This window comes from Peromyscus leucopus, chromosome 7 (assembly GCF_004664715.2).
Source record: "Peromyscus leucopus breed LL Stock chromosome 7, UCI_PerLeu_2.1, whole genome shotgun sequence".
Lineage (NCBI taxonomy): Eukaryota > Metazoa > Chordata > Mammalia > Rodentia > Cricetidae > Peromyscus > Peromyscus leucopus.
This window is the reverse complement of record NC_051069.1, coordinates 13584699-13610751: the sequence shown is the minus strand read 5'-3', so window position 1 is coordinate 13610751 and position 26053 is coordinate 13584699. Positions and strand designations below refer to the sequence as shown.

At 37.8% G+C, this 26053-nt stretch overlaps 1 protein-coding gene across 1 annotated transcript in view; it reads right to left on the bottom strand.

Moving 5' to 3' along the window:
* Window positions 1-26053, bottom strand: part of Arih1 (ariadne RBR E3 ubiquitin protein ligase 1) — a 100046-nt gene that overhangs the window by 20441 nt on the left and 53552 nt on the right. The window contains exons 3-7 of the mRNA XM_028892516.2: window positions 23824-23968; window positions 14280-14372; window positions 13613-13668; window positions 7425-7491; window positions 4246-4352 (exon numbers count right to left, since the gene is read on the bottom strand). Coding sequence (XP_028748349.1) covers window positions 4246-4352; window positions 7425-7491; window positions 13613-13668; window positions 14280-14372; window positions 23824-23968 — 468 coding nt within the window. The remainder of the gene's footprint in view (window positions 1-4245; window positions 4353-7424; window positions 7492-13612; window positions 13669-14279; window positions 14373-23823; window positions 23969-26053) is intronic.

The window sequence follows — 26053 nt, the reverse complement described above, 5'->3', positions numbered from 1 at the left end:
TTACAGTGAATTTTTTCAGGATGAGTGTGTTCTAGCACCAGCATATAATAGGTACTCATTATGTATGAAATGAGAATGACTAGAAGCATAAAGACATGCCCTGATAACAACACAGTAACTGTTGTTAGAATGTCTCACTTGATTGTACTGAGAAGCTTTTAGTAGTGTTTCACCAAATATAATTCTATCTTCATCCATTCAGTACTCCAACTGAAGAACAAATCCTGCATTTGCAGGATGATTCACAATTTCATACTAATATACAGTAAACAATACATGAGACAAAAATGGGCCATCTTTGCAAAATGTGACTAGATTAAACTCAGGCCCGTAGAGAAAAGTGGCACTGGCCAATCTATTAAAAAACAAAAAACTCGCCGGGCGGTGGTGGCGCACGCCTTTAATCCCAGCACTCGGGAGGCAGAGCCAGGCTGATCTTTGTGAGGTCAAGGCCAGTCTGGTCTACAGAGCGAGATCCAGGAAAGGCGCAAAGCTACACAGAGAAACCCTGTCTCCAAAAACAAAAAACAAAAAACAAACAAACAAACAAACAAACAAAAACTCATGGTGGCTGACATCTGTAATTCTGCACTAAGCACATGTATGCTTACAGGGTAGGGGTGTAAATGAAGGAAACATAAATGCTTATGAAAAAGCAACTTGATGATGGACTAGCATGATAGCCTATAAAATCCCAGGCCCCAAGAAGAATAGAGAATTCAAAGCTAGCTTGGACTATAGTAATGACCTTTATCAAAAATGGGTGGGTGGAGGGCAGGAATAGCACAGGCCTCACAAACAGTGTGTCCACTAGTGTGGAGCCCACCAGGCTCTGACGGATTGTTCCAAACTCGTGGTCACACAGAAGGAGCTCAGTGAGTCACAAGGTAAGATGTGAATGTGGGAAAGGGTGATAGGGACAGGAGGGACATGTGACAGGGCAGAGGGGGCAGAAAAATCAAAATGTACTGTATATGCATAAAATGTTCAAAAAATAAGTTTAGTAAAACTTATACAAAATGAAATTGATGATTATCAAGTAATTTGTAAGAAAGAGAAAAAAAATGGCCAAAAAAGAACTAAAGAGGTTAAGGAAATGATTATTTCTCTAACAAGGTAGACAAGGAATCCGATGGAACAGGGTACCAAGGAGCTTCAAATGTATGACACATTTCATTTCCTAACAGAAATACAACACAGGGGGATGGAGAGAAGGCTCAATGAGTAAGAGCATTTGTTGCTCTTACAGACGACCCAGGTTTGACTGCCAGGATCCACGCATGGCTGACAACCAACTCCAGTTACAGGGATCTGATGCCCTCTTCTGGCCTTTGGGGGCACTGAACACATGTGGTATACAGACATACATCTAAGAAAAAACTGATACACATAAAGAAATCTAACTGTATTAAATACTTTTTACCAAAGAGAGAGATGTTTCTTATTAATTTCATCTTCTCGTCTGTTACAGAGGGGAGATCTGTGTGGGAGGAGGACCTTGTGTGAAGCAGGGTCTCTCTTCATGGTGGTGCTCACTGCACACTCTACACAAGCAGAGCTGGCTCACAAACTCCAGGGAGTCTCTTGGTTTAGCCTCCCATCACCATAGGAGAACTGGAGTACAGGTGGATGGATGCTGGGGTGCCCAGCTTTATGTGGTTCTGGGACTCAGGTCCCTGACTCTTGAAGAGTAAGCACTTTACACACGGAACCATCTCCCCAGGTCACAGGGTTAAACTCTAAACAGTAAGGCATTGTTATCTTTATCAATACAATTTGCATTGTATACATACTTACACGTTTGTGAATTTATTTGCTCTTGGGGGATATTTATTAATTCTATTGCTATTTTTAAAGAATTAGAACAATACTGAAATACCTACCAACAAAACATCTATTGAGCTGGGCGGTGGTGGCATACACCTTTAATCTCAACACTTGGGAGGCAGAGCCAGGTGGATCTCTGTGAGTTTGAGACCAGCCTGGTCTACAGAGCAAGATCAAGGACAGGCACCAAAACTACAGAGAAACCCTGTCTTGAAAACAAAACATCACATCTGGTGGTAGTTCCAGTTCTCTCCTTTTCCTTAAAAAGACTAAGACCATTTTACCTTTCTGCTATATTGTGCATGTGCCCCACCCTGATTTCAATGTTGAAACCTAATCATCAGTGTGACAGCATTAAAAGGTAGGGGCTGTTGGGTATGATGGTGCCTGTCTTTAATCCCAGCACCTGGAAGGCAGAAGCAGGTGGATCTCTCCTCTCCTCCTCTCCCCTCCTCTAATCTCAATCTCTCTCTCTCTCAATCTCTCTCCTCTCTCTCTCTCTCTCTCTCTCTCTCTCTCTCTCTCTCTCTCTCTCTCTCTCTCACACACACACACACACACACACACACACACACACACACACACAAAACCTAGGGGTGCTTGTAAGGTGATTATGTTATGAGGGTTGTATTCATGAACAACACAATAAAGAGATGGAGACGTTGTATTGTTCCTTCTACCACATGAGATTATTCACAAGATATCCTCTCTATAGCAAAAAGCAGACCTATACCAACACAAGTAACCCACCAGCACACTGACCCAGGACTTCCCAGCTTGAGAAATAAATTCCTGTTGTAGAAATACTAGATTATCTTGGTATTCTGTTATAGGAAAATTGGTATGAGCAGTGAGGAATGCTCTTTTTAACAAAGCCTAAAATGAGGAAGCAGAATTGGAACTCAATAATAAAAGGATTTGGGATGTGTGTTAGAAAAAGAATACATTATCTTGAATAGACTATTCCAGGGTGATTGTGGTGAAACTTGATCATGAAAAAAGAGGTGCAGAGAAAAGTCCCAGTCATCTTAAAAGAATAACAGTCCTAAATAGAATGTGTGTGGACCTAAAGCCAATAAAGGTCATTCTGATGATGTCTCTTGATAAAAATGAGGAACATGCTTTGCAAACTAGAATACCACCATTCATTGTAAAAAGTAGAACCTGACTTAACTGTTTTTATGTAAGGTAGAATATATAAACAATGAAACTTAATATCAAATATTGATATTTTGAATATTGTTGAAACATTGTTGAAGATGCAGCTTGGCCTTTAAATGCAAAGATGGACTGAGAGATGAATTACTAATGAAAAAGAATAAGAACTTTCAAACTAGGAAATTCCCAGGCTATCCACAGAGGAAAAGAAAGTCAGCTAAACACTTCAGAGACACTAAGATGTCCCCTAATATTTGATGTTGAAAAATCTCTGATAAATGAAATCTAGTGTCCAGACAAAGGAAAAATATACTACAGAACTCTTAAGGCCCAAATTACCAAGAAAGTTGGCTCAAAAAAGCCAAAATTAACTACATTTTCTTATAAGATAAAAACTTGTTGGGGGGGGGCGGGAGGAGGTGGGATCTGTGGGTGGTATGTAGAGTGGGTAGAAAATTTCTTAATAAAGGAACACAACAAAACATAAATAAATACAAGCAAGATTACAAAAAAAAAACCTTGTCTAAATCAAGGAAATTTTTTTGTTTTTAAATAAACCGCATATTATTTATTCCTTAGTCAATGACAATATAAAGGTAGAGAGCAAGAGCCAGATAGAACAAAACACTACATGACGACAGCAGGCTCAGTGGATAAGCATTGCCAACTAAGCTTTGACTGGAGTTTGATTCCCCAAGACACCACCACACCATCACCAAGCACACACATGAGCACCTAAGTACCACACACATACACTCACACTTGAGTTTTCTGAGTGTTGAAACAAAAGGCAATTAACCCAGATTTCTCTCATTAAAAGTTAAAGTGAAATACAAAGAAAACTATGATTATAGCTTTATTTTCCCTTGATGAACAATACATTCAGCAGGTGTGGTGGTATATGCTTATCCTAGAACTTGAGAGGCTGAGGAAAAGTATGAACATATGTTTGAGGCCAATCCAGGCTATGAAACTATAAAATGAGACTGCCTTCAAACAAAACTCTCTCTTTTCTCTCTCTCTCCCCCCTCTCCTCTCTCTCTCTCTCTCTCTCTCTCTCTCTCTCTCTCAAAGATAAAAAGCATCTTGGAAAGAAGAAAAAAATTTCAAGATGTGATTTCTATCTTAACTTAAAAAAAAATACACTATTTCTTAACTAGTATCACTTATCTCCCAGCATGAAGTGTTCCCCTATTTTATTACCAAGAGAAAGTAGAAACCCTACATTCGCTTCACTCATTTAGGAAATTACTTGCTTACCAAAACTGGCGCCCACACTTGCAGCGAACAGGTTTCGCATCAGGATATTGGACTTTAACAACGTGGTGGCAATCTGGGGCAGGACACCACTTTAACAGTCGGTTGCACTGAAACACAAGTTAGAAAATCTTAAAAATGATAGCAAGTTAAACTACACACATTTTTAACATCTAGTATAAGGTCAAAAGAGAGGAGATAAGACCATACAAAGCCTGCCACAGTCTTGTACAATAGTCTTCCAAGTGTAATATTTTCTCATTACAATTATAAAGCACCCCCCCCCCCAGCTGAGGACCGAACCCAGGGCCTTGTGCTTGCTAGGCAAGTGCTCTACCACTGAGCTAAATCCCCAACCCCAATTATCATCTTTTAATGAGAAATGAGTGTTAGTTTTTCTTCTCCATATGGGGAAGATATATGATATTTCTATTTCACTTTGTTAAAAATGTGGCAGGTTAGCAGGGCAGTGGTGGTGTATTCCTCTAACCCCAGCACTTGAGAGGCAGAGGTAGGTGGATCTCTGTTGAGTTCAAGGACAGCCAGGGCTGCACAGAGAAAACCTGTCTCAAAAAGCCAAAACCAAAACCAGAACCAGAAAGAAAAGAAAGTGGGGTGGGGGGGAGAAGAGAGAAAAAAAGGAGAGAAAGAAAGAAAAGAAAGAGAGAAGGGGAGGGGGAGGGGAGAGGGGAGGGGAGAGAGAAGTAGTAGGTTACACTAACTGAAGATTTTTCAACAATCCTTGCAACTTGTTTATTTCAGTTCTTGGAATACAGTTTGGGACCACACATTAAGCAAGTGCTTTGGCAACTGAGCTACATCCCCTATTCAAGAGTACCTAGTTTGCTGATTCATTATTTGTTTTTTTTGGTTCTAGGTACCTTATACCTGCTAGGAAAGCCTTTTACCAAAGTGGTATCCCCAGATCCTCACAGGATGACTCATCTTTAAAAACATAAACTCATAAAACTATTTTTCATTCTACAAATCCCACTGAGACTTAAACAGTATCACTCCTTAACCCAGGCTTGCCTCCAGACTTATGGCAACCCTCCTACCTCAGCCCTACAATTTCTGAGATTACAGGATTAAGCAACCATGTGCCAGCTTAGACATTTTTATGATTATTAATAAACACCAATTCTAGAGTAAACTTCTATTTCTGAGACACGCTCTTGCTCTATAGCCCCAGCTGACCTAGAACGTGCCCCACAGACCAAGCTGACCTCCACAAAGGTGTGGACCACCACTACCAGCCCAGAGGAATTTTCTTAAAATGAAAATCAGGTATGTTCCTAATCAGGGACGGTGTTCAGACACTAAGCAGAAGCTTGGGATAAGCTAATGGACTTACGTTAGTCATTTCTCCCTTTGACTAGAGAAAAAAACAGAACACAAAACCACTCCTAAACCACAGGTAAAGATCGAATCTTACTAGTTGTGCTTGAAAACAAAATAATCCTTTTAAGTGATTCTCAACTGTTTCTACGACTGTCGTTGTCATAGCCCCTGCTCCCCCCAGACAAGCTCTCACGATGCAACCCTGGCTATCCTAGAACTGGCTAGGTAGAGCAGGCTGACCTAGAACTCACAGAGATCCAACCATCTCTGCCTCATGCAGTGTTAAATTTGGGTTTTTGTCTCTCTGTTTTAAAATGAAGTCTCTCACTAGGTAGTCCAGAGCACGCTCAAACTTGCAATTCTCTTACCCCTGCCACTCCAGTGCTAAGACTTCCTGGTGAGTACCATCCCACACAGATAAAACACAAACTATGAAATATTTTTATTACATAATTAAGACATGTCATAAATAACATTCCACACCAGGCTTCAAAAGTCAATATACTGGCTAGGGGTTTAACTCATTAGATCACTTCATTAAGTATATCGATAATTTAAGGATGTACAGTATACATATAATATGCACTTTTATAGTTTAATCTGTAAAACAGATAAAGACTATTTTCTAGAATTAAAATACCAAGCTATACAGACATTATTATGACGGCACTTTCAATAAAATCCAAGAGTAAATCATTTTGTTTCCTATACACAGTGTTCTCTGTAGTAGCTACTCAATTCTGCCATCACAGCATAAAATCAGTAAGAACAAATATGCAGTAAGTATTTTTCAATAAATCCTTTTTTGTTTGCTTGTTTTTTGAAACAGTGTCTCTGCAGCCCTGGCTGTCATGGAACTCACAGAGATCCACCTCCGCCTTCCTGAATGCTAGGGTTTTAAAGGCATTTCCAACCATACCCACTTCCAAAGGTAAACCATAATTTGCTGACCACTTGTCTAAGAAAAAATAAAATAAAATAAATATAGCACCTTTTTTTTATTTAAAAAACTATGTGAGTGTGGTGGGGGATATTTTGCCTGTATGTGTGTGTACACCATGTTCTGCCTAGTGCCTGCCCACAGAAAACATCCACAGGGCACTGGATCCCCTAGGACTGGAGTACAGACCACTGTGAGCTACCGTGTGGGTGCTGGGAGAACGGAGGTCCTCTCCAAGAGTAGCCAGCGCTACTCACTCCAGCACCGTAACTACAGTATTCTTATTGGCAATGAATTGTAAGACAATTAGAGAAATAGCAATGTTAGGGTCCTCAACTTGATTATGATATTTTTAATAACATACTGCAATTCTTTGCCAAGGCTAGAAACCAATAAATAAAATACTGTTAAAAAAGTAATTTTTTTTTTTTTTTTTTTTTTTTGTTTTTGTTTTTTGTTTTTCGAGACAGGGTTTCTCTGTGTATCTTTGCGCCTTTTCCTGGAACTCACTTGGTAGCCCAGGCTGGCCTCGAACTCACAGAGATCCGCCTGGCTCTGCCTCCCGAGTGCTGGGATTAAAGGCGTGCGCCACCACCGCCCGGCTCAAAAGTAATTTTTTAATAAGTGTTCTAAATATAGTAACAGGTTCTTGATAGTTTGACAACTAGTATTTCAGCTGAAAAACTAGCATTTCAGATGCTGGGAACCCAGCACTCAGGAGGCAGAGGCAGATGGATCTCTACAAGTTAGAGGCCAGCCTGATCTACATAGCCAGCCAAGTCTACACTATGAGATCCTATTTCAAAAAACCAAACCAAACAAAACTACAACAAAAAGAACTGAACTAGTATTTGATAAACAATTTTTGAAAACAAAAATTAGACAAGCATAAACCACTTACCTCTACAAAGCTATTTGTTATTAAATGTTGATATTTTAATTTAACCTTTGAATCTGTGATTAGGCGCCTGAAACCAAGAATAAAAGAAAATTTTTTAAGTTTAAGTTTATTAAGCCAAGTTTCAACACATATATAAATAAAATATAACTTCAAAAACTGTTTATGTTATAGCATAAAATTACTCTAAGTTGAAAATATAAGAATGTATATGCTATATCAATCTAGTCCTAACAGGGATTTCCAAGTTTCTATAATTTGACTTGGATAGATAATTTTCTCTTATCTTATATTTTAAATATTCTATTTTTCCTGAGTTCACGATGCAGCCCAAGTACTGCAAGTTTGCATTCCTTATAGAGTTTTCTGCAAGCAATTCTTGACTGCCTTCCTTTAAACCCATGACTCAGTACATGAAATGAAACATGCTGTCAACAAGAATACTAAAGAATGGAGCCACGTGTTGTGATTACTAATGAGTATATAATTTTTCCTGAAAAACCCTAAATGCCATACTTTTTCAGAAATATTACTACGTAAGACTATTCTCCCCTCCCCCTCCAGAACAGAAAGAGGAAAATGCCATGAAGGAGACTTGAGGTGAAACCACCTTTGTTTGAGTATGGTTCACAACTATGAAATGAGAGTAAGTTCTTTGACCTTTCTATTCCACAGGTTACCACTCTGCAAAAACAAACTGTAAAATTAAAGATCTGTGAAACTAGAAGTGTCTAAAAAATAGTATATGCTCAATAAATATTAAAGACATAAAAAAGTTCAAAGAATTTTCCATCATTTTAATTATGACAATCAGCGTAATCTTGTTTTTACATCTATTTTTTTCGCCTGTTTATTCCCAAACAATAAGCTCCAAGAAAAAATATCCTGTATCCAGCACACTGTCTGAACTATTCAGTGTCTGATAAGGTTTTGTTGTTGTTGTTTTGGGGAGGGAGGGAGTCAACACAGGGTTTCTCTGTGTTACAGTTCTGAATGTCCTGGAACTCGGTAGACCAGGCTGGCCTCGAACTCACAGAGATCTTCCTGCCACTACCATCCGGATGCTAGGTATTTTTAAATGAATTAATCTTCATATTCACAAATGTTGAAAGCAAGGTCTAGCAATAATTAGTCTATTTGGCAGTTTCTCAACAAGTTAAACACAGCATTACCACAAATCTCTTCAACTTCCCTCCTAGATATATGCACTTAGAATGAAAAATGGGTGTCTCACAAGATCTTATACACAATGTCCATGACAAAAACTTGTTCATACAAACTTGAAACTGTTCTAATAAAAACACAAATCAACAATAAAAAGATCTAACTAGTGATTCATGCCACAAAGTGAATGAATCTCAAAAACCACTATGCCAAATAATGAAGGGGGGGGGTGAGGGGGTGGCACGGACACAGGATGGAACAGACGGATGACAACACGTATTATGATTTTGTTTACTTATGATTTCTAGATTAGACCAATCAATACACATAGAAACCAGACAAGCACTTAGTAAAGTATTGGAAGTTGAAGGAATTGTTGAATGGAAACAAAATGATGAAAGTATGTTAGAATCGAGTGCAACCCTAGTATTTAGGAGGTTGACACAGTAGAGTTTTTCCTTCTAAGTCCAGTTCGTACTGTTCTAAGACAGTCTCTTAGAACAAAACAATCAGGAGCTGGGGAAAAGTAATGACTGTACCAGTAAATTGCGTGCGTGTATACACACACACACACACACACACACACACTTTAAAATGGTTTTAATCTACTGTTTTATGGATTTGATATCAGTAAAATAAAGTACATAACTAAGTCAGATGCTCTAGTTCCAAAGACATTTATACATCTATTATCCATAATGCTTCTCTGATTTCACAGACTATTTATTATGGCTGATCTTAGCTAGACAGAATGGTTTCATACCGTTAAGAATAGCACTATTAAGATAATGAAAGTTCCTGCTATTAACATTTTATTCTACCTCTGGTATTATATTCCCATGACTTTAGATATTATCAAAATTCTTTCATCTTTACCCAATCTGAAATACTAAAAACAAACAACAACAAGAAAAAAAAACAAAAAAACCCTTAAGTTGGAGTATCTAATTTTGCTTTACACTTGTGTGAGTTTTGTGTGAATTTATTATGACCCGCTTTGCTTACTCGACAGGAGTATCATCTTATTTTTTCTGATTTTTTGGGGGGTATGCATATAATATACATACATACATACATACATACATACATACATATTTTGTGCACATGCAGGCCAGAGGACAACCTTAGATGTTGGTATGTTACTCCAGTGACATTCATTTTGGGTTTTCTACACAATCTCTGGTGCATTGGGATTGGTTACAAGTGCATGTAACCATGCTTGGCTTTTCCCCCTTTTCCAAATGTGGGTTATAAGGATCAAACTCAGGTCCTTGCATGACAGACACTGTAACAACAGTTACCTCCCTAAAACTGGAATATCATCTGCTTTAATGATCCCATGATTTCAAGGAAACAAGGCACAATGGTTTTATGTCTTAGATATATATTTTTCCACTTTCTATCCAGTCCTCTCCCAAAAAGAACTTTAACCAGCAACCCATTATACAAAACATATGAAAATAAGCTTTGGTTAACTCAGAGGAAAGAGTGTCCCAACTGTGATCCTGAACTTCCAAGATCCTTACGGTTTCAGCGTGTTCATGTTGAAAGACAATGCTTACGACATTATTAAGAGTATCCTTAAAATACCTGAGAAAACTGAACAACTTGTTGACTCTAACTGGCAGTGACATTCATGGGCTTGTATCCATTTCTTTCATTAAAAAGATGTTCTAGTATCTAAGGTAACTAGAGTATCTAGATATCAAATACCTAATTCAGTCTGAAATCTACTGGGATATAACTGATAGCTCATCTCCTTGAACTACCATATTTCCCTGACTTTTTACTCATAATTAACTCACTGCAATCTTACATCTACTATCTTCCTAGTAAAGTTGTTTTGTAGTAGGGAAACCCAATAATCTGTTTTCACTGTTATTCCCGTTTATAATTCTGGGAAAGTAACATCACCAGTGACCTCTTGATGACATCCTTCTACTCCTTTGATTCCTGGACTTTTCACTCAAAGCACCACCTAAGTGTCTGACTACATCTAACTTGTGCACTCTCTTTTGAAACTAGACTGCAGAAGTTGGCTTCAAATTTGCAATCCATCTGCATCTGCCTCTTGAGTGTACCATGCCTGACTACTACTTGTCTTTCAACTAAAAGTTTAGTCTCTAAGATTTCAATCTTTTCTTTTTTCACCCTACATTTCTCCCAGGAGTGTTGGTTTCCTCTCCTGTTACTTTAACTGTTATTTACCCTGTTTAATGGATTCGAAACCTAAAGGTTACTAGTTCCTAACTAATGCATCAAATTGAAAACAGACAATCCACACAAATTTTCATGTCACACAATCAGTTTTGTTTGTAAATTCTGTTGTTTTCAACTTGCTTCCCACTGAAATCTTGACTCCTAAATCTTTAACCTACATAACAAATAACCTTCTAAACAAATCTCACTACCCAATATTTCCCCATTCTAAAGCATTATCGACTACAAAGTTGTATTGCTAAAATATACATCATATATAGCTACAGTCTTGAGTAGTATCTGTAACAAAAACCCATGATGAACTGTTAAACTCTTTTCATCCACATCGACAATATACCCTCCCCCTTTCTGGTCTAGCCACTGCAAAGTACCTAAGAGAAAAGCTCATCACTATTTAAAAGCTACTGACATTTTGTTTAGTCAATATTACCCAGCATTTCCTCGCCCCTAATTTTTACTCCTTTTGTGTTATTTCTAGTCTTAAGGTATAATTTGTTTCCTTCTAATACTACTTTACATATACAATGTACTTAACCTTTTATGTTACCCTTATTATTGTGAACCTTTTGGGGAATAGAATTGTATATATACCAAGGAAGTTCCTAGCAATTTCTGGAATGAATGAAAGAATACAGTGCACTGGATGGTAGGATAAAGCTAACACAGGAAAAAACACAATGATAAGAATGTACAAGGGGCTGGGTGGCGGCGTCAGCGGCGTGTGCCTTTAATCCCAGCACTCAGGAGGCAGAGCCAGGTGGAACTCTGTGAGTTTGAGGCCAGGCTGGTCTACAGAGTGAGATCCAGGACAGGCACCTAAACTACACAGAGAAACCCTGTCTCAAAAAAAAAAAAAAAAACAACAACAACAACAAAAAAAAAGCACCAGGGGATAAGATAACAAGTGGAAGAGTGGTGGGTGGTAGCTGATTTATTTTGGTAGCCTAAACAGTGATGGAAATAGAAGTAACTCTAAGACAAACAAGATTAATGCAGACCTGGTAATAGCAGAAATATGTTCTAAATTAACCAAAGTAAACTGAAGTTAAGAAGGTAGAACAGAGCTGGGCACACCTTTGATCGAAGCACTGAGGAGACAGAGGTAGGTGGATCTCTGAGATCAAGGACAGCCTGGTTTACACAGAGAAACCCTTTCTAGAGAAATGAAGAAAAAAAAAAAGAAAGAAAAGAAAAAGTAGCAGAGGTTAGCAGGAAGGCTCATCAAATTAAGAGCACTTTCCAACAGGCCTAACAACCTAAGTTGGATCTCTGGGACTAACATAGTAGAAGGAGAAAACTTACTCCCTATAGGTTATACTCTGACCTCTATGTGCATGCTGGGATGTGCACTCATGTGCATACACACAAAACAAATTTTTTCCTTAAGTGGAATAGGTGAGCTAGAAGAGCTGCGCTGGTCAGGGTAATTTGGCTTTATTACGTTAAATTCACTCATTAAAACATACTGCTGCCATTTCTTTTTATTACTTTTTAATCACAGATAAAACTTCTTGTATAAGCAATTACAAAAAACTAATTATACAATTTGTTTAGGGATCATCCAAGATCTCCATCTGCTTGGCACCCTGGAATGACAACTTGAGGGCACAAAGACAGCACTGGCCCAGGAATTAAGAAGCTTAGGTTTACACCAGGAATTCACTATACTTTTTTTCCCTCAATTTCTTTTTTCCACCCAAAGAGAACATTTGTACAGGAGAACAATTAGTTTACAGCTTCCAGCTGCAGTGCCTTTGAAATTAGTAGCAGTATTTCAGCAGAAACCTCTCTATCCCCGGGCGGTGGCTAATACATCAAGAATGTTCTGGCATAACCTTCTGCTTTCTTGGGGCAGTCCTGTGTGGGGAATTTTAAGTGCTGGGGATCCTTAAAGGACAGCAGACTCAGCTGAGTATGGTCGTGTGAATGTAACTGGCCTTCATAAGCTCATAGGGAACGGCACTAGTAGGAGGTATGGCTTGTGGAAGTAGGTGTGGCCTCATTGGAGGAAGTGTGTTAATGTGCTTAGAGGTCTCTCTTGCTCAGGTTTCCCTCAGTGTGACTGTCAGTTTACTTCCTGTTGCCTCTAAGATGTAGGACTCTCAGCTAGTGCTACAGCACCATGTCTGCCTGCACGCTGCCATATCCCACGATGATGACAATGGACTGAACCTCTGAACTGGAAACAAGCCACCCCAATGAAATGTTTTCCCTTCTAAGAGTTGCTGTGGTCATGATGTCTCTTCAGAGCAATAGAAACCCTAACTAGAACAAGTTTCTTCTTTTTGAAAACCTTTTCTTTCCTTCTCCAGCATTATGTACCTGTACTGAGTGATCTGATCCTCTCTTTTTAATGTAATCCAGCACACATATTTTCATAATGAGTCACATTCCTTTTTATTATTTTCCATTTTTGTTTTGTTTTGTTTTTTGGTAGGTGCTGGAAACCAAAGCCAGGACCTCACATAAGCTAGGTAACTAACTCACTGAGCAACACTCTCAGCCTCCAAAACTTTTCCTTGATTCTGTTTTGGCCTGTTTCTCAGAGGATATCAATTAACACAATCATTATCCCATTATATAATTTTAAGATTTACCAAAATTTAGCAACCATATATTTCCAAATTTATCCTAAGAGTGACTCCTAAGCAAACTGCAAGTGTCTTTCTGTATTACAAAGGAGTGAGTGTGGAACAAAAGGTCTTCAGACTGTTAATAACTGACCTTCTTGAAGGGCCTCAGTCAAAGGTAATTGGTTTAACCAATAAAACAACAATCAACATACAGACCGTGGCAGAAATACTTACATAACTGTGTTGTCATCCACTAAGATATCACAACCATGAGCAGGACATGAAATAGTCTGAAAAAGATCAAAATTTAAACTATGTCTTCATTCAGCAATATTTACATGATGTTTACCATTGCCAGGCAGTTTGCTAGGTTCTGATGACACATCTTTGAATGTAACTATCCTTGTAAGTACTTTAAAACGCACACACGCACGCACGCACGCAAGCACGCACGCACGCACGCACAAACACACACAAAAAAAACAGGAAAGTTACAAGCAAAATACCAGACGAAAGTTCTCTATCAGGGTAAGCCTGATAGAGATTATCAGGGCTGATGAATGCTAGAATCACTTTATCTAAATTAGACTTTATTTTTTTATTTTTTGGTTTATTGAAACAGGGTTTCTCTGTGTAGCTTTGCACCTTTCCTGGAACTCACTTGGTAGCCCAGGCTGGCCTCGAACTCACAGAGATCTACCTGCCTCTGTCTCCCGAGTGCTGGGATTAAAGGCGTGCACCACCACCGCCCGGCCTAAATTAGACTTTTAACTGCAAAGGCTTTTTTTTTTTTTTAAAGCCTCTTTTAATCTAGAAAAAATGTTTAATCCTAAAACTTTTACTTGGTTATAGTTATCCAAGAACCTAAACAAGTAAATTTTATAAGTGAAAATCAAATTACCTGTCCCATGCCTTCCTCCATTATTTTGGTAGTTAAATATTCACTCCAGCACTGCATACAAAACTTATGTCCACATTCAAGGCCAGTAAAATACTGTAACAAAAATAAAACATAAACTTTAACAAAGACATTATTTTAAAAAAAATAAAACTACATAGTGCCTCAGAGCTTCATAATCTCACAATTCTAACAGTAGTTAAAATGTCCATTTGACAAAAATCAGAGCTCCTAAAATTAACTTCTATATGATGAAATCTAAATATACAAATACTCTGAACATAGTCTACCTAATAGGAAATGCATGTCGTTGATATTTATAAGGTTTACAAAGACAGACAATAAGTTTGAATTAAATAATGAATATATAATAAGCATATCACTAAGCACAAAAGCTGTTCAATTTCATTAGCTATCATGGAGATGTAAATCAAACCACAGAGACACTATGTCACACTCACTAAGAGAGTGGTAATCAAGAAGACAGATTTGAACAAGTAAGAAGATGGAAAAATTGGAAACCTGCTCCAATTATCTGCTTGATGAGAACAATTCCGGAAAACAACCAGGCAACAACTACTTTAAGATATTAATGCAGTTGTCATAACTTCTCTCCTGGTTACTTTTCTAATGTAGTGATAAAACACCATGACAAGAATGTTTAGTTTGGTGCTCCAAGTTAAGAGTCCATGAGCACAATGGCAGAAAGTACGGCAGCAGGCAAGCGTACATCTGACCCACAAACACAAGACAGGAGACAGCTAAGTGGAATGGCACAGGTTTTTTGAAACCTCGAAACCCACCAAAGTGACACACCTCTAACAAGGCCAAACCTCCTAATCCTTCCCAAACAGCCACCAACTGGGAGTCAAGCATTCAAATATATGAACCTATGGGGCCCACTCTCATTGAAAACACACCTTATGACCCAGCCAGTATACTCCCAGAAATGAAAATGCACATGCTTTTAAGAATTTGTACATAGTATTTATATTAGCACCATGCATAATAGCCAAAATACAGACACAACGCAGATATTCATCAACTGACAGATGTGGAACAGCTTTATAATGGCATATTTAGTCACAAAAAAGGAATAGAGTTATGATAGATACTGCAACATGAATGAACCCTGAAAACATGCTAAATGAAAATAGCCAATGACAAAAGGACTCATATAATTTGATTCTATTTAAATAAAAGATACTGAACAATAAATCCTTAGAAAATATTTGCCATAGGCTGTATATTTGTGGGGAACGGAGGAATGAATATTAAAAAAAATACAGGTTTTTTTTTAAGGAGGGTGGGGATAATACTTAAAATTTAAAAATAATTATGATGGTCATACAAAAATAGGAATATAGCAAAATCCACATTAAATAGTATGCTAGAATAGTTATGAAAGCACTATTTCAACAAGATGGTATTTTTAAATGTTTTTCAGGAGTGTTTTTGTGTTCTTTTCCTTTCTTTTCCCCCCTTTCTTTTTGGTTTTTTTCGAACCAGGGTTTCTCTTTGTAGCCCTGGCTGGCCTCGAACTCAGATCTGCCTACCTTCCTCCCAAGTGCTGGGTTAAAGGCATGTGCAACTTTAAAATGTTTTTCAAATACATACAGGACTTCATGGAATTTCACAGAATGTAGTCATTTAAAAATAAAATTTTTTAGTAAACTGAGAAATTTATTTTGAACCAGGTATAGTGGCAGATGTCTATAATCTAGAACTTAGTAGTACAGCAGGAGGATCAAAAGGTCAGTACCAGCTAGACATGGTAGTACACACCCTTAATCCCAGGGAAGCAGAGGCAGGTGGGTCCCTGCAAGCTGGAGGCCATTCTGGTCTACAGAGCGAGTTTCAGGACAGCTAGGGATATGGTGAAAAATCCTGTCTCCAATAAAAATAAAAATGAAAAAATAAATAAATAAAAGAATTCAAGACCAGCCTTGACTATACAGGATACAGCTCAATGTTCAAACACTTGTCTAAAAGCATGAGACTCCAGGATTAATTCCCATTAACTATAAAATAAATAAATAGTTAACAACAGTAAGCCCATATGGCAGTACATGCTTACAGTTCCAGCAATATGAGGCTTAGGGCAAGAGAATCCAAGATATTTAGACAGCCTAAGTCACACAGAACAATAAAAGACTACTAATACATTTTGTTCTTATCTTCACCTGCAATGTTTTGAAAGACTAATGACTTAAGAGGTGATGGCTGAATCAAGTACAGTGTATTTGTAACTTGTTTTGCTTTCAGAACATTTTACAGGGCTGGGAAGGTTCAGTGGCAGTTTCTGTCTACTTTGTCTGATGTCCTAGGTTAGATTCTCTAGCACTGCCAAATAAATACTAAAACATCAACAACAAAAAAGCAAGCTTAAGCTGGGCAGTTATGCCACACACCTTTAATCCCAGCACTCAGGAGGCAGAGCTAGGCTCTTTGAGTTCAGAGGCCAGCCTGAATTACAGAGTGAGTTCCAGGACAGGCTCCAAAATGACACAAATACTTGTATACACACACATACATGCACGCGCACACGCACGCATGCACACACAGAGTAAAAAAAAAAAAACCTTCAAAGAATTTTTAAAAATATTCTATTTTAAAAATAAAATCAACTACTTCATTTTTCACGATAGATTGGTAAAGCTGTGTTGACATGGATGTGAGACTTTTTAAGCAATGCTTATTAATAGTTATGTTTACCAGTAGCATGTGCCTGTACTTCCAGTTGCGTGGGGGACTGAAGCAAACAACCCATTTCACTTACAAGGGGTTTGGACTATCCTTTCAGGGGACTGCCCTGAGCACCAGCAGTGGAGAAGCACCTGTGAGTAGTTACTGCACTTCAGTATGAGCAGCACTGTGAGACGGGATCATTTTTAAAAGAAGACAAATTCTTTTGTAGTATGTGTTTATATAGAAAAATTAATCCCCTTGTTTATGCCCCTAGTCTGTCTCCTTCACTTAGAAACAGCTGTTGTTTTCATTTCTGAGGTGTACTTACAGAGACATTCTAATGTACACATACGGTATGAGAATCTCATGCTCTCCTTGGTACTCTGTTACTTTTGTTGTTTCCGTTTTTAATTTCTGCTGCAGCTCCATAATGGTAAATCCATTTACCTTTTCCCTTTTGTTTACGTATTTCTACTATTTTTAATCATTGTGTACATGTGAGGGAATGAAGGATACACAGATGTATGTTGTAGGTGGCCAAGGAGACCAGTGTTGTTGAATCTTCCTGGAGCTTGAGCCACAGCTACCCAATGTGGGTGCTGGGAAATGAACTTAGGTCCTCTGCAAGAGGAAGAAGTGTTCTGGTCCCATGGTTTACCTCCTGTTTTTTTTTTTTTTTGTTTTGTTTTGTTTTGTTTTGTTTTTCGAGACAGGGTTTCTCTGTGTAGCTTTGCGCCTTTCCTGGGACTCACTTGGTAGCCCAGGCTGGCCTCGAACTCAGAGATCCACCTGCCTCTGCCTCCCGAGTGCTGGGATTAAAGGCGTGCGCTACCACCGCCCGGCGGTTTACCTCCTTTTAAAGCACCATTTCTTTACTATTAATGGTCACACAAGACTTCTCCTACCATTTTGTCACAGTGAGTGTAATACACTTTGTAACCATGTGACTTTTTAGAGGGGAATACTTAGAATATGACAGGTATACAAGTACAATTCGACAATTATTATCAGGTACTTGTAAAGTGGTAGCAGTTCCTACTAGGTAAGAAGAGTATATAGTTTCTTCCGCCCATGTCAGAGTTTTCACCAATTGGACAGTGTAAAAAACAAAGTAAATGATTTGGTCCTTAAATCTTTGAGTTTTTGTTTGCTTTACTTTTTGAGACATAGTTTCTTTGTGTATCCCTGGTTGTCCTTGAACTCAGCCCTCCATTTGCCTCTGCCTCCCAGAGAGCTGGGATTAAAAAGGTATGTGTCAGCACACCTGTCTGTTCATTGAGAAATTTTTACAAAGTAATTTTTAAAATCATATTTACTCTTGCCCTCCCACCTCCTCCCAGATCTACCCCTCGAATAAATTTAACTTCATTCTTTAAAATTAAGAATGAAGCTTCAACTTTGTGCGGGGGGTGGGGAGTGGGGGTGGAATATGTCCAATTCTGTCCATTTTCTTTACATAGTTTGCTAATTTCTCACTAGGTTGCCACACACCCAAAGACTTACAGGACCTTTTTTTTTTTTTTTTTTACTATAATTGGCCTTTAAAATTATAGAAAATACTTAAGTTTCGATTTAGAGTGTTCACATTGTGTAGCTCTGCAGAAACACTTTGCTATACATGGTAAAAAGCCATCAGTCTTTAAATGTATGGCTTCGAAATTAAGCAAATTTGAGTCTGTTTTCACCTCTATATTGTTTCAACATATCCTGCATAATCTACCTTCTCTACATCACATTAACTACTAAAGTATATTCTGTTCCGCTATTGTCCCCCGTCCCCCCCTCCCCCAGACAGGTTTCTCTGTGTAGTTTTGGTGCCTGATCTGGATCTTGCTCTGTAGATTTGCCTGCCCCTGCCTCCTGAGTGCTGGGATTAAAGGCATGCAACATTGCCGCCCGGCTCATGATCTTCTTAACTAGCCTTTCAAGTTCTGAGTCTGTAAGCATACACCTTATTCCCTCGTCCTTACTTAACTCATGAAACTTGACCATTAATTAAACTTACCCTTGTTTATGCTGTAAATAAATCAAGAGTAATAATAACTAATATAGTATCATCTATAACAGAAATGATCTTAAAGGATGTAAAGAAGGTTTAATTTCTAACATTTTATTTTACATACATAGCAAGTAATATTTTTTTAAAAAATGGGGGGCAGGGGGCGCTTAGACAGACCTGGAAATCACTATGTAAATAAGACTGGCTTCAAACTCAAGAGATCTGCCTGCCTCTGCCTTCTAAGCACTAGGATTAAAGGTATGTGCCATCACATCCAGATAATAGCAGATTCTTAAAGTTCAGTAAGAATTGTCTTTCTGGGGAGAGTAAACCATGATCACACTATATATGTGAAAAAAACTATTTTCAATTAAAAAAATCATCTTTCCTCCATCAGAAATTGCCAATATAATCTAAAAAAAAAATTAAAGGCAGTTTGTCTATACAAACAGAATAATACAGGAACCCATCAGTTCTCTCAAGAGTTTAATGGGATGGCTAAGAAGGAAAATAGACTGGAGAGATGGGTCGGAGGTTAAGAATATAAACGCTCCCCAGCACCCATGTCAAGCAGCTCAGCACTGCCTCAACTACAGCTCTAGGGGATCTGACATACCCTCCTGGCCTCTGTGAGCACTGCAATCATGTGCACAACTTGTTCCACCTATACACATAATCAAAAATAAACTGGGCAGTGGTGGCACACGCCTTTAGTCCCAGCACTCAGGAGGCAGAGACAGGCGAATCCCTCTGAGTTTGAGGACAGGTGGGTTTACAGTGCTAGTTATAGGACAGCCAAGGCTGTTACATAGTGAAACCCTGCCTCAAAAACAAACAAACAAACAAACAAACAAATCAGCAGCTTCTTTAAAAAGTAAGGAGGAGTAGACCTAGATTGGATACTTTCAAGTAGTGCTGGTGCTTAATGCCAAAAGCACCAAGATTCTAAATGGGAGATTTAACATGGGAATGGGGCTCTATTTAAGTAATTCTAAGTGTTTTTGTTTGTTTTGTTTTGTTTTTGTTTTTGTTTTCAAGGCAAGGTTTCTATGTGGCTGTCATGGACATAGCTCTGTAGACAACTCACAGATATCCACCTGCCTCTGACTCCCAAGTGCTATGATTAAAAGCATGTGCAACCACTGCCAGCTAAATCTTAAAGAATACAAATTACTTCATAAAAGTGAACTATTCTAGCACATATTACACTTTTTAGTAAAATGATAGATTAAAAAAAGCCAAGTGTGGTGCAATATGCCTATAGTCACAGCATTTTAGAGGGTCACAGGCACTTCATCTACATTTTAAGCTATTTGAATTCAAAATAAGTAAGCATAATCAAGATCTTAAAATTCCTGAGTTAGGTGCCAACAAAGTGGTGCTGTTGTGAAGTTACACAGTGCTCAATCCAAAATCTTAGTTCAAAGTGAGACCTTCTCTCCCACATACTTAGCTCCTAAGTACTATGGAAAGGAAGCTATCAGAAACATTTATTTAGGTCAAGTGTGTGATCTCGTGCTCAGGAGACTGAAGCAGGAAGATCATGAGTTTAAGGCCAACCCTACATAGTCTCTGAAAATGAAAATAACAGAACAAAAATCCTTACTTACACACACACACACACACACACACACACACACACACACACACACCATTTATTTAATAGCCTTTATTCATGTGACACTGTGTAATAGTGAAATTGTTTTCTAGGTAGCTAAGGTACTTGTACAAATAAAAGAAAACTGCAAATGTCCAAAGACATCCCTCAACACATTAATAAGGTTCCATGAAGGGTTTCAGGTGACACTGCTAAAACTAAACAGAAACCATCATCTGTGTATACTCATCTAGAAATGATGAGAAAAGAACTGTGTTAGGATTATACTGTTCCTAACATTAGCAGTTTCCATTCATAACTCTTTAACCACACAACTTAGAGTAACTCGCCTAGGTCACCAGTAAACTTTAACCCCTTAACTCCAGGTTCTTTCCTTCAGTTCTTAGCACTCCTACCTTCCTTTCTTCTACCTGACTTTCTTATCACAGCCTCAGTTATCGATTGCTATGGATGTGCTAGATCCATAAATAAACTGTGTCTGTTGTCGTTTAGATCTTAAATGTCTTCTAAAGCCTCTATATTTGTGAGGTACTCAGAAGTTATAGAACCCTTAGGAGTAAGACTTAGTTTAGTTGGAAGTTTAGTCAAGTAACTATAAATGTAAAATGTCCCTGTGAAAGGAAGTTGAGAGGCTTGGCTTTACTCCCCCAGGGACCACATCATGAAGTCTGTTTTTCCCACAGGCCCTAAAGCAAGAAGACCAAGAACTGAAGCCTTGAAAACATGAGCCAAAGCAAATCTTTTCTCCTCAGGTTGATTATCTCAGGTATTCTGTCACGACAATAGAAAGTGAACTTGCACTGTACTGCAGTCTAATGTGGCCATGTGGGTGTCAAGTTCACAAGGGGTGTTAATCTCCATTATCAATCTGACTACATTTATTATCTTTAGGAGGTACATCCCTAGTGTTTGCTTATGAGAGTGTTTCCAAAAAGAATTACCCAAGGAGAAAGACCCACCCTGAAGCAGGTGGGACACCATTCCTCTGCCTGGGGACTCACAATGATTAAAAGGGGGAAAGGAGAAAGCCAACAATCTGTTCCCTGGCTGTAGAGACAATATAACCAAATGTCTAACATTCCATCCCCACAACCATACCTTCCCTGCTATAATAGATTGTATCCTCTAACCACAAGCAAAAGTAAGTCCACACTCCCTTGAAGCTATTTCCTGCCAGGTACATGGTCACAGCAACAAGAAAAGTAACAGAGCTGAGTCGATGGTGCAGGGGTAAGGGCTCTTGCTGCCAAGGCCGACAGAAGGTGAGAACATGCCAGACATGTCAGAAGGTGAGAACCAATTCCCACAAGCTGTCCTCTGATCTCCACACACGTGACCACTCACATACAGAGTAAAATAAATAAATGTAAAATTCAAAACAGATTAAGAAAAATACTACCCAGGTTCCTCCAACACGGTACTATAGTATAATTTATCTGCTATCTCAAAGCACCTATTTCTTTCTGAATGCCCTATGAATTTGACCAGCTAGCCTGTAAGTTCTATGAAGACAAAGTCTATGTTTATTCTCCATTATGTCCTTAAAATTTAGAATACTTTCTGCTATGTTAATCGTTTAACTTTTCCATCATCTGCTGCATACAAAGCCAAAATATACACTACAAATGCTTGGTCAAGTTTTTGTTAAGACTTTTGGACAATATCAGGGGCACTGAAAATATAATTGATATTGGTAGCAACTAGCTCCAAGATTAAAGATTTCAATGAAGGAGAAACTGGCTATATTGAAGCAGAAGAAAAAGGCAGAAGAAAGTCATTTATAAACTAGGACAAATTATTTGGATCTTAGTACTAGCTTACAGAGACCTTTGAAACTGTAATTATGGTGTAAATCTTAATTGGCAAAAAAATATCTATTCAAGATAATCAAGGTATTAAAACCTGAGTTTAATGTATTTCAAAAGTCAGTTATTGTACAAATACATTGGGATTATGATTTAAGGAAAGGGCAGTGATACAGCTCACAGGCTGTAGAGATCTGAAGGATATCCAAGCCAGCTCATTTGAAAGATAAAATTCCACCCTAAGTGAAACTGATGGATCAGTTCCAAAGCAAAACACTGGTTTAAGGCACAGCTAGGACTTGAGAACTCAGAAACGTAGTTTCACACTTTACCTACCAAAGTAGGTCATGGATCATTCTTTTTCTCTAACTTTAAAGAAAACTTGATCATTTGAACAAGTTAGCACCTTTCAAATAAACTCCTTTAGAGAGAGATATCTAAAATTCTAAGACTAACAATGAAAATCTTCAAGAGTCTAAAATGCTGTTGAGAAATACCTAATAACTATGCAACTATAAAAAAAAAAGAACTGTTTATCTGTTAAAGCAGAAAAAATTAGCAAGATGGTTCTAATTATTATAGAGTTAAACACTTTCTCATCTATAAAAATATCTTAAAAGATGAATTCCAAGTAATTGAACATCTTTATGCCACAAAATAACTTTGCAATGGTTACCAATAAGGTAATGTTTTAGTATGAAGACTTCATTTAACCCTGAAATTTATTTACTAAATGCTCTAAAGTATACCACTGTAACTCAATAAAACTTTCTGACATTATTTTAAGAGAAATACCTATTATTTGGTTCTACTCTGTTCTAATTCTGGCCCCATTTGCCATCTTTAAGAATCTATGTCAGGCTGGGTGTTGGTGGCGCACACCATTAATCCCAGCACTCAGGAGGCAGAGCCAGGCAGATCTCTGTGAGTTCCAGGCCAGCCTGGTCTATAGAGCAAGATCCAAGACAGGCAGGGCTGTTACACAGAAAAACCCTGCCTTGAAAAAACAAAACAAACAAAAAGAATTTATGTCAGACTAGATTAATGTAAGTGAAGAACATGAAGTCCTGAAAGTACTCTAAAAAATGTATAAGGGTTTTGAATATCTGAAACAATAAATTTTGAATCTATTTTAAGCTGTATAAACAACGGTTTATAAACTGTCAGCCTATTATTACACAGTTCTCAAGTGGTGGTAAAATAAACTCCAGAAAGATTCAGGCATTTAATGATAATTTGGACAGGTCTGAAAAGCAAATGGGGCAGGAATGGGAAGAGAACTAGGACTTTCCTCTTCCTTTCCTTATTCTTAATCTACTAATAGGCTACAGACACAGTTAGTTATTGCTCCCAGGTTTCCAGGTTGTCCTTTGTTTAAGTAATGAAAGTTGATTAACCCTCTGACATAGTGCTGGCCTTAAACTACCAGGTACTCACCGAGTTAGGGTAGTTCAAGTAGCAGATCTGACAAGGCATATCCTGTGCTGATGACCTTGTATTCATCTGGCGTGTTCGAGACTTTTTACTTGGATTAATTACATGACACTCAGCAAAGAGCTTCTCCAGGTTTCCATCAAAGTACCTGCATTATTTAAACAGAAAGGATGAGAGCCCAGCAAATAGCACAGTTAGAGCTCTCCAAAAAAACCTGACTTCCTGTAAGGAAAATCAATTAACTAAACTAAAATAAACCAAGATCAAACCCATTCTGGTCAAGATAGGAAGAGGGCGTGGCTAAATGACAGCAAACAGAGGGTGTGCATGTGCGGTTGACTTTTGGCTTTTCTTTTATTTCTAAGTAGGCAACATGGGAGGTTAAGTAATTAGCATTTAACACAACTGTGACTAAAACTTTAGGATAAAAGCTGTGTGTGCTACAGCTACGGTTACCTGTGAAGAGTAATGCTATTTTAAAACTAAGCTGTATTTTATACTGAAATTTACTTTAGCAATAATTTAAAACTACTTTATAAGAGGTGGTGATTACAACATGTTTCATTGTATACAATGAACTTGCTTTCTACAAACTCCTCTAAAATATTTCTTTAATTTACTGAGAAAAGATGAAACACTGTATCTTAAAACAATTACATCGAATAAATTATATGCCAAATGTGTATCTAAATATATAGTAATTAAACCTCAATGATATCAAAAGTCAGTATGCCAAGTGCTATCTATAGAGCAAATGGTGAACTGCCTCATAGATGATAAAGGTAAATGCCAAGGGAAATGTTTCCCAAAGGAGGTCCCTGGACCTTGGAATATCTTTCTAGTTTTGTTTTTTCAAGACGGTCTCACTACGTACCTCTGGCTGTCCTGGAACTGAAGGCATGTACTACTACACATGGCGTGAAATATCTTAGTATTTAAAAAGTGAAACAAGATGAAAATAAAAAAATTCAATTTGTAAATCAATACAGCCAGCTATAATATTAGTGAAGTATCTGCTCAATTATGTGTTAGCTTTATCCAAGGTTGTAACTATCATGTTCTTTAAGCATGCAAGCAAGCCCCTTAGGGGCATGCACAGGCCAAAGGTCAATTTTGGTTATTGTTTTGCTTTCTGCCTTGTTTTTTAAGAAAGAATCTCTTACTGAACCTGGAACTTACCATTTCAGCTGTACAGACTGGACAGCAAGCTTCAGGAATATATCTATCTCTGCCTACCTAGCACTAGGGTTAAAGATATGTATCATCACACCTACTTTTTGTTCTTTATATGTGAGTGCTGAGGATCTGAACTCAGGTATTCATGCTTGCCAGGCACTTTACCCACTGAGCCATCTCCTCAACCAATATATACATCATCATATACAATATATATACAATATATCATCACGTTTGTTTGAGGGTGATGGAGGAGAGGTGCTTGTGGAGTCAGTTCTCTCCTTCTACCATGTAGGACGGACCTAGGGAAGCTAACTCAAGTCATCAGACTTGGCAGCAAGCACCTTTTATCTGCTGAATAATCTCACCAATCTAGATTTCCATCCACTATTGCTAATTAAGGTTTTCTTTAACATTTAGGAAAAATATAGAAATAGATGTTTCTACAGAAAAATTACTCATCCAAGAACAAATTATATTGATTCTTCTAAGATTAATGAGTATCTTTTTAAGAACTTTGACTACAGTGTTCAAGAAATATTCAAACCATCAATCAAAATGCCAATATGTTATAAAGGGAACACATACATTTAAAGTTGTCAGTAATTCACATAAAGTGAATTCACATTATGTGAATTATTGACACATAAGTAATGTGATTCAGATAATCAGAATAAATCTAGCAAAACAAAAAATGCTTTCTTATAAATTTTATGAGAAAACAGATCAAATTTTATAAAAGAAGCAGAAAGAGAAGACAACTAAACATGAATTTGCTAAGACATAAACATTTTGTCCTAAAAAGGAAAATCCATGTTAATAAAAACAACTTCCAGCTATCCTGAATTACTACATAGAATTGGTGGAGTCTCCATACTCTAACATTCTAGACAACATTTCATGCATACACAGCCATACAAATGTATCTATATTGTACCACTCTCTTGGATATAAAGTCTTCATTTCTTCACTAGACAGTATTTAGCAGACATTTGTCAATCAACACATAGCTGCACAAGGGTTCATTTTTGCATGTACATACTATAAAATACTGAAT